This window comes from Amblyraja radiata, chromosome 7, assembly GCF_010909765.2.
Source record: "Amblyraja radiata isolate CabotCenter1 chromosome 7, sAmbRad1.1.pri, whole genome shotgun sequence".
Lineage (NCBI taxonomy): Eukaryota > Metazoa > Chordata > Chondrichthyes > Rajiformes > Rajidae > Amblyraja > Amblyraja radiata.
The window spans coordinates 31,891,051-31,906,784 of NC_045962.1; the positions used below are offsets into that span (position 1 = coordinate 31,891,051).

General features: G+C 44.5%; 1 protein-coding gene across 2 annotated transcripts in view; it reads left to right on the top strand.

Moving 5' to 3' along the window:
- The window catches only part of LOC116975236 (polypeptide N-acetylgalactosaminyltransferase 13), a 234,818-nt gene that overhangs the window by 189,153 nt on the left and 29,931 nt on the right, over positions 1–15,734 (top strand). For both annotated transcript variants that reach the window (XM_033024064.1, XM_033024065.1), the window contains 2 exons: positions 1,448–1,546; positions 11,628–11,762. In XM_033024064.1, coding sequence (XP_032879955.1) covers positions 1,448–1,546; positions 11,628–11,762 — 234 coding nt within the window. The remainder of the gene's footprint in view (positions 1–1,447; positions 1,547–11,627; positions 11,763–15,734) is intronic.

Sequence of the window (15,734 nt, forward strand, 5' to 3'; positions counted from 1 at the left end):
CTTCTTCTTCCCCCGGGTCCCCAACGTGAGATCCCGGGCTGTAGACGCCGCACCAGCTGGAGCTCTGCAGACCGCGGCTTCAGGCTGCGACTTCAGGCTGCCGGCTGCCCCGGGTCAGCGAAACGGAGCGCTCCCCTCCAGCGAGCCCCAGCGAGGGCTCACCCGCTCCACGCCGAGAGTCCACGCTGCGCCCGCCGCTGAAGCCCCGGGCGCGTCTCCGGGAAAGGCCGCGTCGATCCTTGATGTTAGGCCACGGGGGAGGCGACCTGGAAAAACTCGCCTCTCCGTGGAGGAGGCGACCGAAGCGGTTTCCCCCTCACCCCCCCACACCACCCCCCACGCAAAACACACGAAGAAACATGAAGACGCTGCACCCGCTGAGTTTCTCCAGCATTTTTGTCTACCTTCATCTAACCATGTTCTCCAGAGTTGCTGCATAACCTGCTAAGCTACTCCAGCTTTTTGCATCTATCTTTGAAACAAACTGGCATCTGCAGTTCATTTCCATTACATCTTTTCTATCCGTGTACCTTGTCCATACGTCTTTTAAATGCTGTAAAAGTATAGTTGCAAAATAGTCAGCTCATGTGTTATAATAATCTTATGAATCGGCTCCTGTGGCATGAGAACTCAATGAAGGGCGGTGAAGGTAACTTCAAATATCAAAAAGTGAAGTGAAAGCACTTCAGATGGACAAATTTTATATTTACACAATTTATCCTTGATAAACTACATCTAATCCCAATCATCGTATTTGTACTTTTGTTAATTGATTTAGATTGGCACTCAAATTCACATATCAAAGACTCAATGAGAGGAATTTCTTGGAGGAAAGAAAAGCAGATGCAGGTTTAAACCAAAGATAGACACAAAATACTGGAGTAACTCAGTGGTAGACAAAAATGCTGGAGAAACTCAGCGGGTGAGGCAGCATCTATGGAGCGAAGGAAATAGGCAATGTTTCGGGTCAAGAGCCTTCTTCAGACTGATGGGGGGGGGGGGCGGGCGGGAAGAAGCGGAGACAGTGGGCTGTGGGAGAGCTGGGAAGGAGAGGGGAAAGAGCAATCGTGGCTGTGGTAACGGGTCTGGGTTAAGATGTGGTCGTAGAGTTGGAGGGAAGGGGGAATCAAGGGGGGGGGGGGCAGTGAGAGAGGCAAACGTGTCTGTGGTAACGGGTCTGGCAACGTGACTGTGGTAACGGGTTTGCGGGATAACAGGTAACGAGTAACTCAGCGGGTCAGGCAGCATCTCTAGAAAAAAGGAAAAGGTGACGTTTCAGGTCGAGACCCTTCTTCTGACATAAGAAATAAGAAATTCTTATTGGGTTGCATTTCCATCTACCCGGGAATATAGAAATATGAATTTCACTTTTAGGAGGTGTGAGTTTCCAGTAACTGCAAAATCAATGTATTTATGCGCTAATACATCATGTCTGGTTTATTTCCAGATTAGGAACGTTGATACTAACCAGTGCCTGGATAACATGGGGCGGAAAGAGAATGAAAAAGTCGGCATTTTCAATTGCCATGGCATGGGGGGAAATCAGGTAAGACATGACATCCAGGATGCTTATAGAGGCGGTGTGAGTTTGAGTTTAGTTTAGTTTATTGTCGCGTGTACCCGAGGTACAATGAAAAGCTTTTGTTGTGTGCTAACCAGTCAGCAAAAAGGCTACATGATTACATTCGATCTGTCCACACTGTACAGATACATGATAAAGAGAATAACATGAATAACATTAAGTGCAAGATACAGTCTGGTAAAGTCCGATCAAAGATAGTCCCAGGGTCCCAATGAGGTAGATAGTAGTTCAGGACCACTTTCTAGTTTTTGATGGGATTGACATCAGTTTGCCTATTTTATTGCTTTTGTTGCTAACCAATCAGCAGAAAGACTGTACATGAACACAACCACAGTGTACAGATACATGATAAAGGGTATAACATTAGTGCAAGGTAAAGGATCAAAGATAGTCCAAGGGTCTCCAATTAGGTAGATGGTAGCTCAGGACTGCTCTCTAGTTGGTGACAGGATGGTTCAGTTGCCCGATAACAGCTGGGGGAAAAAACTGTCCCTGAATCTGGAGGTGCACGTTTTCACACTTCTGTACCTCTTGTCTGGTTGGACTGGTCCTTGATTATGCTGGTGGCCTTGCTGAGGCAGCATGGTGCAAATGGAGTCAATGAAAGGGAGGTTGGCTTGTGTGATGGTCTGGGCTACGTCCACAATTCTCTGCAATTTCTTGCGGTCTTGGATGGAGCTGTTCTCAAACCTATGCACCTCGATAAAAAGCTTTCTGTGGCACATCTGTAGAAGTTGGTGAGAGGTATTGGGGACAAGCCAAACTTCCTAGGTCTTCTTTCTTGGCCATTGCTTCAATGAGCAGTGTAGGAATCAATGCAAGGATCAGGATGTGCAGAATCTGTCAAACTTAGCACACTAGCTTAGAGGAGGCCTCTTGTATGCATTGGACAACACAGAAACAAGCCCTGCAGCCCATCCTGTCCACACCAACGAGACCATGCCGTGGAGTCCACGACAATGAGATTAGCTAAAATATATCAACATGGAATGTAAGTAATTAAAGAAACGAAACTAAGATGACTTAAAAAAAAAATCATACTTTTTACTTCTTATGTTTTAAGCTCTATAATCATTAAAATTAGTGGGGTCTCAGATTCTGCAGCAGGTAGGTCTGCTGAATCTGTAACTATATTTTGGGCTTCTGCATTTCACAGTGTATGTATAAAGTTGTGGATGTAGCCCTGACCATCAAACCTACCTCCCTGCCATTGACTCACCCCAGCCACCCTTCTCCTGTCTCCCATCAGGCCAGAGGTGCAGAAGTGAGAGAAAGCACTCCTCCAGATTCAGGGACAATTTCCTCCCTGCTGTTATCAGGCAACTGAACCTGATAACAACTAGAGAATGGTCTTGACCTCCCATCCATCCCATTAGCGACCTTTACTTAGACTTAGTTCCTCCCACACTGTTGAGTGCATTGGGCAGCAAGCTTTCGCCATTCTATTCGGTTATGTGCGCCGTCTTCCACCCTCGATAGGTTTGTGTCTCGGGCTTCCAAATCCTTCTGGACAACCTGGCCCTTAACTCCAAGAAGACCAAGGAGCTCATTGTAGACTTCAGGAAGTCCAGGGGCGGCACGCACACCCCCATCCACATTAACGGGACGGAGGTGGAACGTGTTTCTAGCTTCAGGTTCCTGGGAGTCAACATCTCCGATGACCTCTCTTGGACCCACAATACCTCAACTCTGATCAAGAAGGTTCACCAGCGTCTCTTCCTGAGGAGACTGAAGAAGGTCCATCTGTCTCCTCAGATCCTGGTGAACTTCTACCGCTGCACCATCGAGAGCATCCTTACCAACTGCATCACAGTATGGTATGGCAACTGCTCTGTCTCCGACCGGAAAGCATTGCAGAGGGTGGTGAAAATTGCCCAACGCATCACCGGTTCCTCGCTCCCCTCCATTGAGTCTGTCCAAAGCAAGCGTTGTCTGCGGAGGGCACTCAGCATCGCCAAGGACTGCTCTCACCCCAACCATGGACTGTTTACCCTCCTACCATCCGGGAGGCGCTACAGGTCTCTCCGTTGCCGAACCAGCAGGTCCAGGAACAGCTTCTTCCCGGCGGCTGTCACTCTACTCAACAACGTACCTCGGTGACTGCCAATCACCCCACCACCCCCCGGACACTTATTATCCCTGTTATCCAGTGAAGCTGCCTGACCCGCTGATTTACTCCAACACCTTGTGTCTATTTTTGTAAACCAGCATCTGCAGTTCCTTGTGTTTCCATTTATCCAGAAACAATTTGGAATACCAGGTCTAAGTGTTACAAAGAGATAGCAGATGAGATGAGTTGAGATGGAATGAGGCAATATTAGGGAAAAATGTCGGCAATGATGACAGGGATATACGGTTCAAAGTCCAAGTTCAGTTTAACCAGCACCTTCAGTTCCTGCCTACAAATTCAGTTTAACCAGGGTAACAACATCCCCAACAGTCAGGTTAACAGTCACATGGTTACCAGAGACAAGGATGGAATTGGTGACAATTTAAAACAAACTGTGGCGGCGAACTAAAGTCATAACTTTGGTCTTCCCAGCACCCAGGTGAAGAAAACGTAGATTTATTTAGTTTAGTTTAGAGATACAACACATAAACAGGCCATTTTGCCCACCGAGTCAGCGTTGACCAACAATCACCCCATACACGAACACTATCCTGCACACTAGAGACAATTTTTGCAGGTTAACCTACAAAAATGGACGTCTTTGGAGTGTTATGAACATTGACTTCTCTAACTTTAATTAACCCTTGTATTCCCTCTCCCTCCACCTCTCTCCCACCCTAATTATCCCATGTTCACATCCCTAAATCCTTTTTAACACCCCTTCAACATCCAACAATGGATCATTGGTGAAAATTGCCCAACGCATCACCGGTTCCTCGCTCCCCTCCATTGAGTCTGTCCAAAGCAAGCGTTGTCTGCGGAGGGCGCTCAGCATCGCCAAGGACTGCTCTCACCCCAACCATGGACTGTTTACCCTCCTACCATCCGGGAGGCACTACAGGTCTCTCCGTTGCCGAACCAGCAGGTCCAGGAACAGCTTCTTCCCGGCGGCTGTCACTCTACTCAACAACGTACCTCGGTGACTGCCAATCACCCCCCCACCCCCCGGACACTTATTATCACTTATTATTATTTATTTAAATAATTTGCTATGTCGCTCTTCCAGGGAGATGCTAAATGCATTTCGTTGTCTCTGTACTGTACACTGACAATGACAATTAAAATTGAATCTGAATCTTCTGGAATGTTCGCCTCCTTTTGAGTTTTGGTCGGCCTCTTTTCCTTCTTACGTCAGGTTGCCATGTCATTGCTATCTTAGGTGCACGTTCTGGTGACATTCTGAGTACATGTCCTGCAAATTTCATCCTGCGTACCTCTATCTCCTGGCTGAGAGGCTTTGTTACAGTTTCACGGTAGATCTCCTCGTTTGTGATGTGGTCTCTGCAGCTAGTCTTCAGGATCTTCCTCAAGCAGCGTTGTTGGAATGCATCCAATTTCTTTTTCATCTTCACATTGATTTTCCATGTCTCACTGGCATAGAGGGCTGTAGGGAGGACTACGGACTGGAAGAGCTTGACTTTTAGCATCTTGGATATCTCTCCACTAGACCATATTGGCTGCATTTGTCTGAAGACTGATGCAGCTTTACCAATTCGGGAGTTGATGTCGACTTCTACATCTCCATCTACTGTGAACATGCTGCCAAGATAGGTAAATCTTGTGGCGTTTTCCACAGGTTCCCCATTGATTATCAGTTGGATTACTGGCTGCTGGTCTCCAGTCTGCATGTTCTTAGGCTTCTGGCAGCTGATCTTTAATCCAACCTTTGATGCATTCTGCTCCAGAGCAGTTGTCATCTCTTGAAGGGTGTGTCTCGACTCTGCTAGTAGTACAATGTCATCGACAAAATCTAGGTCTGTGAGGCATCTTCCTGTTCTCCACGGTATTCCAAAGTCTGGTTTGTTCATTGTCTTCTGCATGAAATAGCCGATCGTGACAATAAACAGTAAGGGGGATAGAAGGCAACCTTGTCTTACCCCTGTGACAATGTCAAAGAATTCTGTGTTTCCTGAATCAATCTTGACGCAGCAACTGGATCCCTCGTAAAGGTATTTGAAGATGTTTATGAAAGCCTCTGGGATGCCATACACTTTAAGAATTCGCCACAGGGTGTCTCTATGTACACTATCGAATGCTTTTTTGAAATCAACAAAGTTTGAACTATCTTTCAACTATCTTTACTGGACTTTATCCTGCACTAAATGTTACACCATTTATCCTGTATCTGTACAGTGTGGACGGCTTGATTGTAATCATGTATAATCATTTCGCTACCTGGATAGTACACAAAAAAAATATTTCATTGTACACTCCCAACACATACAACTTTGTAGGTTAATTGGCTATTGTAAATTGTCCTTAGAGTGTCGGACAGCACTAGCGTACAGGGTAATTGATGGTCAGCATGGACTCAGTGGGCAATTTGGCCTGTTTCTGCACTGTATTTCTAAAATCTAAATCTACCTCAATACATGTGGCAATAATAATAATAAACTAAATCTGGGATATTCTATGGTTTGTCTTTGATAACAGAGAGAGATAAATTGAATTCTGTGGAATAATTGATCTACTGTGGGGTGATCCATTATGCTCCTTAGTTTTCTATTGTACAGTTGTCAGGCAGTCTGATGTCTCAGGACAATTTGGATGTTGCATCTCTCAAGACTGATAAATGCTTGCATTCAGCTGTAGATAGTGCTGCTAAAATTAAGAACCAGGGTGGTGTGAGCTAGAAAATAACCGGATGCTTATCTGTGCTTTATGCTGATAAGGTGCATAGTATTAGACAGTGACACTGCTAACTTCAGAGGCGAGTCTGGAATTTTGCCACATCTAAATACCCTTTCTGGGCTAAGTGGAATGTGCTTGGTAAGAATTGTCAAACCGGTTTGATTACAGATTCTCAAGCATATCATGCATTTGGATGATGGACAATTTGCTGACCAGAACAAAATCACCTCAGGGTTTCTCTTATTTAGGCCTGGATAAAGTGGATGTGGAGGATGTGTGTGCGAGAATCTAGGGCCAGAGGGCACAGCCTGAGAATAAAAGGACGTTACTTTAGAAAGGAGATGAGGAGGAGTTCCTTTGGTGAATCTGTGGAATTCATTGACAGGGGTTACAGGGAGAAGGAAGCGATTATGGGGAGAAGGCAGGAGAATTACGTTGAAAGAGAAAGATAGATCAGAGATGATTGATTGGTGGAGTAGACATGAAGGGCCAAATGACCTAATTCGGCTCCAAGAATTTATGAACATAAACTTATTTGATAAGAAAGTTTTTTTTCTGAGGAGACTTAATTATTTGGTAATAGCAGATTTTGATAATCCTGGATTTATTTTAGAGAGAAAAATCTATACATTTTTGCTTAGTTTCTCCTTCATCCCCTTCTTAAATGTGTTAAGATTAGCAATATTCTAAAGCATAGCATCAACTGTCGAATCAAGAGCGATTTGGGACATGATAACGTACACATCTTCAACGTCCTCACCCATTTGCTTTCATACACCTAGGGCTCTGGGGGGAGGGGAGAAAATAATGGATACAACTCAGCTGTTGTATCCATTATCTTTTTTTCGATATATTTTTTATTTCCAATTACTTTCCAGGTTGTAATTTTTTGCCTTTTCTATCTGATCCAGATTGTTGGATTTCCACATTTCCCTACATTTGTGTAATCCATTTATTTTAGCTGGAACCCACTTCTTACCTAAATTCTTGACCACAATTGCATTTAAAAAAATTTAAATGCAACTCTTGCCATGTCCTATAACTTTAAAATTGTTGATAATTAAATAGTAGATTTTCTTCACTCCTGTTATTATTGTCATGTGTACTGAGATACAATGAAAAGCTTTTGTTTGCGTGCTATCCAGTCAAAGGAACGATTATCATGAATATAATCAAGCCGTCCACAGTGCACAGATAAAGGGGATAATATTTATTGCACCATGAAGTTCTATTAAGGAAAGTTTAAAGGTCTCCAATGATGTAGATGGGAGGTCAGGATTGCATTCTAGCTGATGAGAGGACCGTTCAGTTGCCCGATGACACCTGGGAAGAAACTGTCCCTGAATCTAACTATTTATTATTTAGTTCGTGTTTTTCAAGGTATGATTATTTATTATTATTTTATTATACCTTTAATAATCCTTTACAGGAAATTACAGTGCCACGACAGCTTCAAGACAGACATAACACCACACATTTCCTCAAATAGCTTCCATACTTAACAAGTTAAAATGCAAGTTAAAATACAATGAATGAAAAAAAGTGCAGTTATTTATGCGCATTATATATCCTTATAGCAGCTGGTATACAAATGAGTTATGATTAAATTATGATTGAATGAATTGTGATTAAATTAAATACCAGAGTGCATTTGGCTTTGCAAACAAAATTACACCTGATGCATATTGTGCTGATAATGGAAACAATATTATTGACAAATAATATTTTATACATTGATTATTTTTCCTCTTTTAATTTACAGTATATTTAAGCAAAAGTTAATTTCTCAAAATTACTTTTAGAAATTGGAAGCATGATATCCAGTAAGGTAGCATTTCAGATAGCAATAAGAGGACTAACTAATCCTCAACATGGTACCTTGATTGCATCTTTGTAAAAACAATTTGTAATCAGAGTGAGTTTGCATTGAACTAGGCTCATCAGAATACAGCAAGTGTGCTTTCTACTAGCAGATTCTTATTCAACGCAATGCAAGACAATCAAATTTGAATATGAAATCAGTGAATAATGTAGGGCTTGTCTTGTTCTCGTAATTTCAGTTGCATGTAAGGGCATCCCAGTGATCTCTGGTACCAGGTCTATTTGACCTGTTAATGTAAAGTGAAAGGTCTCGACCCAAATCGTCACCCACTCCTTCTCTCCAGAGATGCTGCCTGTCCCGCTGAGTTACTCCAGCTTTTGTGTCTATCTTCAATATAAAGTTCAAGTTTTGCATGGTAGGTGACAACAGTCTCTGAATTGTAGATGGAGCCAGTTCTTCATGGGCGCATTAAACATATTCCTTTGATAGACACAAAGTGCTGGAGTAACTCAGCGGATCAGGCGGCATCACTGGAGAAGAGGAATCGGTGAAGTTTCTGGTCGAGGCTCTTCTGAGAGTCAGGGGAAAAGGGAAATGAGAAATATAGACGGTGATATCAAGTGATATAGAACAAATGAATGAAAGATATGCAAAAAATGACAATAATCAAGGAAAGGTGGAGCCCACAATTGTTCATTGTTGGCTATGGGATAGTTGATAACAAGTCAAGTCACATTTATTTATATAGCACATTTAAAAAACAACTCTCGTTGGCCAAAGTGCTTTACATTTGTTATAAGAATAGCACAACAAAACAGACTACATACATATATACATGTAGCCCTCACTCAGAGAACGTCAGGAAAGGCTTGGGAGTATAGATAAGTCTTTAGTCTTGACTTAAAAGAGTCGATGGAGGGGGCAGTTCTGATGGGAAAGGGGATGCTGTTCCACAGTCTAGGGGCTGCAACCGCAAAGGCGCGGTCGCCCCTGAGCTTATGCCTAGACCGTGGGATATTCAGCAACCCCAAGTCGGCCGATCTGAGGGGCCTGGAGGTGGAGTGGTGGGTGAGAAGACTTTTTATGTAGGTGGGGGCAAGCCCATTGAGGGCTTTGTAGACATGGAGGAGTATCTTGAAGTTTATACGGAACCACACAGGGAACCAGTGGAGAGAGGCCAGGATCGGGGTGATGTGGTCCCTTTTTCGGGTGCCTGTCAGGAGTCTCGCTGCAGCGTTTTGGACCAGTTGCAGGCGGGACAGGGAAGATTGGCTGATGCCAGTGTAAAGGGAGTTGCAGTAATCTAGACGGGAGGAGATGAATGTGCGGATGATCTTTTCCAGGTCATCAAACTGGAGGAATTGTTTTATTTTAGCTATCATCCGAAGCTGAAAGAAGCTAGCTTTTACCACGGCATTGATTTGTTTGTCAAATTTCAGTGCTGAGTCAAATATCACGCCAAGGTTTTTTACGTGAGGTTTGCGTAGTGGGGTAAGGCTTCCAAGGCTGCCTGCTATAATTTTGATTGAGTCTGAGGATGAGGCCGAGAAGGATGACCTCAGACTTACTCTCGTTTAGTTGGAGGAAGTTCTGGGTCATCCAACACTTTATATCCTCGAGGCAGTAGGTAAGGTTAAACAGATTAGATTGGTTTTTGGGCTTCAGGGGGAGATAGAGTTGGATATCGTCTGCGTAGCAATGGAAGGAAATGCCGCGCCTTTCAATGACTTGGCCTAAGGGTAGCATATACAGGGAGAAGAGAATGGGGCCAAGGATGGAACCTTGTGGAACCCCACAGCAGAGATTAGCTGGGGAGGAGAATGAGTTGCCTATGTTAGTAGAGAAACTCCTACCTTTGAGGTAGGAGATGAACCAGCTTAGGGCAATGCCATCAATACCAACCCCGTACCGGAGACAGTCGAGTTATACAGACAGTTATACAGACAGTGAAACTCAGCAGGACAACAGTGAAACTAGTGCGACTACTAGTGTGGGGAAGTACAGAGAGAGAGGGGGTGCGTTACTTGTAATTAGAGAAATCAATTTTTATTCTGCCGGGTTGTAAGCTGCACAAGCGAAATATGAGGTGCGGTTTCTCCAATTTGCGTTTGGCCTCACTCTGACAATGGAGGACCTTCGCTCAGTTTGCCTTAGCGTATGTGATCTCCCGGTTGCAAAACACTTTAACTCTCCTTCCCATTCCCATACTGACCTTTCTGTCCTGGGCCACCCCCACAATCTCAGACACCCATACCATTCATATCTATCCAAGATGCCCGATCTAAGCTAGTCCCAATTGCCAGCATTGATCCATAACCCTCTAAACCTTCATTACAAGCTTTAGGAAGTTTGGCATGTCCCCAACAACTCTCACCAACTTCTACAGATGCGCCATAGAAAACATTTTATTGGGATGCATCATAGCATGGTTTGGGAACAGCTCCATCCAAGACCACATGAAATTGCAGAGGATTATGGATTCCACCCAGACCATCACGCAAACCAACCTCCCTTCCATTGCCTGCATTTACACCTCACGCTGCCTCGGCAAGGCCACCAGCACAATCAAGGACAAATCTCACCCCGATTACTCCCTCTTCTCCTTGCTCACATCAGGCAGGAGGTGCTGAAGCATGAAAACACACAGCTCCAGATTCAGGGACAGTTTCTTCCCAGCTGTCATCAGCAACTGAACCATCCCATCGGCCCTGAGCTACCATCTACCACATTCATGACCCTCGGACTATCTGTAATCGGACTTAACTGGACTTTATCTTGGACTTTATTCCTTTTATCCTGCATCTGAACATTGTGGATCTTGATTGTAATCTTGTCTTTCCGCTGACTGGATAGCACGCCACAAAAAAGCTTTTCACTGTACCTTGGTACACATGACAATAATGATAAACTAACTAACTAATCTAATTTATACTGTTCATGTGTATAATTATTCGTCGGCACAGTGGTAGAGTTGCTGCCTCACCGTGCCAGAGACCCAGGTTCAATTCTGTCTATGGGTGCTGTCTGTATGGAGTTTGAACGTTCTCCCTGTGACCGCGTGGGTTTTCTCCGGGTGCTCTGGTCTCCTCCCATATTCAAAAGACGTGCCGGTTTGTCGATTAATTGGCATCAGTAAAATTGTAAATTGTCCCTAGTGTGCTGGATAGTGCGAGTGTATGGGGTGATCTTTGGTCGGCGTGGACTCGGTGGGCCCAAGGGTCTGAATCCGTTCTGTATCTCTAAAGTCTAATTGCATTAGTTTGGTAGTGAATTGTGGTTAATTGGCTTGTGTAAATTGTCCCTAGTGTAGGGTAGTACTAGTGTATGGGGTAATCGATGGTTGGTGCGAACCCATGGGCCGAAAGGCTTGTTTCCGCACTGTATCTCTAATCTAAACTATACTGTTCTTCTTTTCCTTCCAGGTATTCTCCTATACAGCAGATAAAGAGATCAGGACGGACGATCTATGTCTCGATGTGTCAAGGCTTAATGGTCCAGTTGTGATGCTTAAGTGTCATCACATGAGGGGGAACCAGTTGTGGGAATATGATGTCCAGGTAGGTTTATTGATTAATTAGTCACAGTTTATAAACCTCTTCATTATCCCCATTTCTCATCTTAAAGCATCATTGACTCAATGCAGAGAAAAGGCACACATCTTCCTTTGTGGGATGGCATATTGGTTAAATGGCATTTTAGTCATTTTCGTACTTTTCTGTTAAGCAAAAATATATTCTTTCTGTTCCAACAATATTTTTGAAGCATTACAACTAGCAAGAGGGATCAATAACGTTTAAGAGTTGTAACTATTCCTCATTTTTCTCCTCTCCACCCTAGTATGCACCCATTTATCCCACCCATCCCATCCATTCTCACCTTTAAAGATTTAAACTTTATAGATGCAGTGTGGAGATAGGCCCCTTGGCCTACCGAGTCCATGGCAACCAGCGGTCACCTCGTACACTAGCACTATCTGACACACTTGGCACAATTTACAGAAGCCATTTAACCAACAAATCTGTACGTCTTTGTAGTGTGGGAGCACCCGGAGAAAACCCACGAGGTCACAGGGACAATGTCCAAACTCCATACAGGCAGCATCCGTGGTCAGGATGGAGCCTGGGTCTCAGGCATTGTAAGGCAGCAATTCTACTGCTGCACCGCGGTCCGCCCTATATCACTTTGTCTGGCTTCACATTTCAATCCTCTTCTTTCTTTACCCGACAGCCTTCAGTCTCCTTTTCATCTCTAGCCTTCATCCACCCACCTGTCAATCAAAACACCCCTCACCTGTATCTGTTAAAGTGTTTTGCAACCGGGAGATCACATACGCTAAGGCAGACTGAGCGAAGGTCTTCCATTGTCAGAGTGAGGCCAAACGCAAATTGGAGAAACCGCACTTCATATTTCGCCAATCTTTGTCCCGCTCCCACCTCTTTTCCAGGTTTCTTCCCCCTACCACAATCAGTCTGAAGAAGTGTTCGACCCGAAACATCACCTATTCATGTCTTTCAGAAATACTAACACAAGGAACTGCCAATGCTGGAAACTTGCATAGAATGCAAAGTGCTGGAGTAACTCAGCTGATCAAGCAGCATCTTACATAGATGCTGCCTGACCTGCTGAGTTACTCCAGTGTTTTGTGGTTTTATTTGTAAAACAGCATCTTTAGTTCCTTGTGTCTACAACTATGCCTCCCTTTTTCCAAGATTTTGGATGACACATTGTTGCAGCTGGTGGAGCCGTTACCTCACAGCGCCAGAGACCCGGGTTTTTAACCTCACCTCAGGTGCTATGTGTGGAGTTTGCACGTTCTCCCTGTGACTGCGTGGGTTTTCCCCGGGTGCTCCATTTTCCACTCTCCAAATACGTACACGTTTGTAGGTTAATTGGCCTGATCTGCCGAGTGACTCCAGCACTTTGTGTCTATTTTCGTGTAAACCGGCATCTGCTGTTCTTTATTTTCCCATAATTCTGTCTCTGGCTTTCCACAGTGGTCTTAGACATAACTGATCAGACCCCAGAGATAACATGGGATAACATGGAACTAATGTGCAGGTGATCGATGGTCAACATGAACTCAATCGGCCGAATGGGTTATTTCCACGCTGCATCTCTAAACTAAACTAAACTAAGATCTTAGCATGATAGCAGACCTGATTGAAGTGATTCATTTACAAAGGGATCATTGCTTTGTTATTCTTTGCTGTGTAAATTGATGGCCATGAAAATCATCTAAACAGGAGTCTAAATGCTATAGAAATCTTATGTGAAGAAGGGCTGACACGAATCGTCACCTATCCCTGTTCTCCAGAGATGCTGCCTGTCCCGCTGAGTTACTCCAGCACTTTGTGTCTTTACATGCTGTAGAAGTTCAGCAAGAACGAGCTCCTACAGTATGTTCCATGTGGAGAACAGTGATTCTGAATCTAAATTCAGGACTTCATCTTTACACCACCTCCGTGCGTTGGTCTCAGACTTACTTTCAGTAAAATGGTCAAATATTGGTAGTTTCATCTAGAACTGTCAACATTTTTCAGCACAATTCAGGCCACTTTTGATTTTCCTGAACTATTCATCGATTCATACAGCACAGCTACAGATCTTTCTATCCTACTTACCCACGCCAACCAAGATGCGCCATCTCCGCTACTCCCACATGTCTGCGTTTAGCCCATATCCCTCTAAACCATTCCTATCCATGTCGGTTATTTTGCAAAAATAATGTGCAAGGGGCAGCACAGTGGCACAGCTGGTGGACCTGGGTTTGACCCTGACCTCGGGTGGTGTCTGTGTGGAGTTTGCACATTCTCTCTGTGACCAATAGACAATAGGTGCCGGAGTAGGCCATTCGGCCCTTCGAGCCAGCACCGTCATTCAATGTGATCATGGCTGAACATCCACAATCAGTACCCCGTTCCTACCTTCTCCCCATATCCCCTGACTCCGTATCTTTAAGAGCCCTAATCTTCTGGAATTTTTTGAGGATGTGACAAGTAAGATGGATGAAGGGGTGCCAGTGGATGTTATCAGAAAGCCTTTGATAAGGTCCCGCACGGGAGGCTGGTAACTAAAATTAGAGCACATGGTATTGGGGGTAGGGTGTTGACATGGATAGAAAATTGGTTGGCAGACCGGAAGCAAAGAGTAGGAGTGAACGGGTCCTTTTCAGAATGGCAGGCAGTGGCGAGTGGAGTGCCGCAAGGCTCGGTGTTGGGGCCGCAACTGTTTACCATATATATTAATGATTTAGGATAGGGAATTAGGAGCAACACTAGCAAGTTTGCGGATGACACAAAGCTGGGTGGCAGTGTGAACTGTGAAGAGGATGTTAGGAGGTTGCAGGGTGACCTGGAAAGGTTGAGTGAGTGGGCAGATGCGTGGCAGATGCAGTATAATATAGATAAATGTGAGGTTATCCACTTTGGCGGCAAAAACAAGGGGGCAGGTTTTTATCTCAATGGAGTTAGGTTAGGTAAAGGGGAGGTGCAGCGAGACCTAGGCGTCCTTGTACACCGGTCACTGAAAGTTGGCTTACAGGTACAGCAGGCAGTGAAGAAAGCTAATGGAATGTTGGCCTTCATAACAAGAGGATTTCAGTATAGGAGTAAAGAGGTTCTTCTGCAGTTGTATAGGGCTCTGGTGAGACCACATCTGGAGTATTGTGTACAGTTTTGGTCTCCAAATTTGAGGAAGGACATCCTTGTGATTGAGGCAGTGCAGCGTAGGTTCACGAGATTGATCCCTGGGATGGCGGGACTGTCATATGAGGAAAGATTAAAAAGACTAGGCTTGTATTCACTGGAGTTTAGAAGGATGAGGGATCTTATAGAAACATACAAAATTATAAAAGGACTGGACAAGCTAGATGCAGGAAAAATGTTCCCAATGTTGGGCGAATGCAGAACCAGGGGCCACAGTCTTAGAATAAAGGGGAGGTCATTTAAGACTGAGGTGAGAAAAAACTGTTTTCACCCAGAGAGTTGTGAATTTATGGAATTCCCTGCCACAGAGGGCAGTGGAGGCCAAGTCACTGGATGGATTTAAGAGAGAGTTAGATAGAGCTCTAGGGGCTAGTGGAGTCAAGGGATATGGGGAGAAGGCAGGCACGGGTTATTGATAGGGGACGATCAGCCATGATCATAATGAATGGCTCGAAGGGCCGAATGGCCTCCTCCTGCACCTATTTTCTATGTTTCTATGTTTCTATCTAGCTCTCTCTTGAAAGTATCCGGAGAACCGGCCTCCACCGCCCTCTGAGGCAGCGATTTTCCACAGACTCACAACTCTCTGTGTGAAAAAGTGTTTCCTCATCTCCATCCTAAATGGCTTACCCCTTATTCTTAAACTGTGGCCCCTGGTTCTGGACTCCCCCAACATCGGGAACATGATTCATGCCTCAAGCGTGTCCAAACCTGTCTGAAGAAGGGTTTCGGCCCGAAACGTTGCCTATTTCCTTCGCTCCATAGATGCTGCTGCACCCGCTGAGTTTCTCCAGCATTTTTGTGTACCCTAATAATCTTATATGT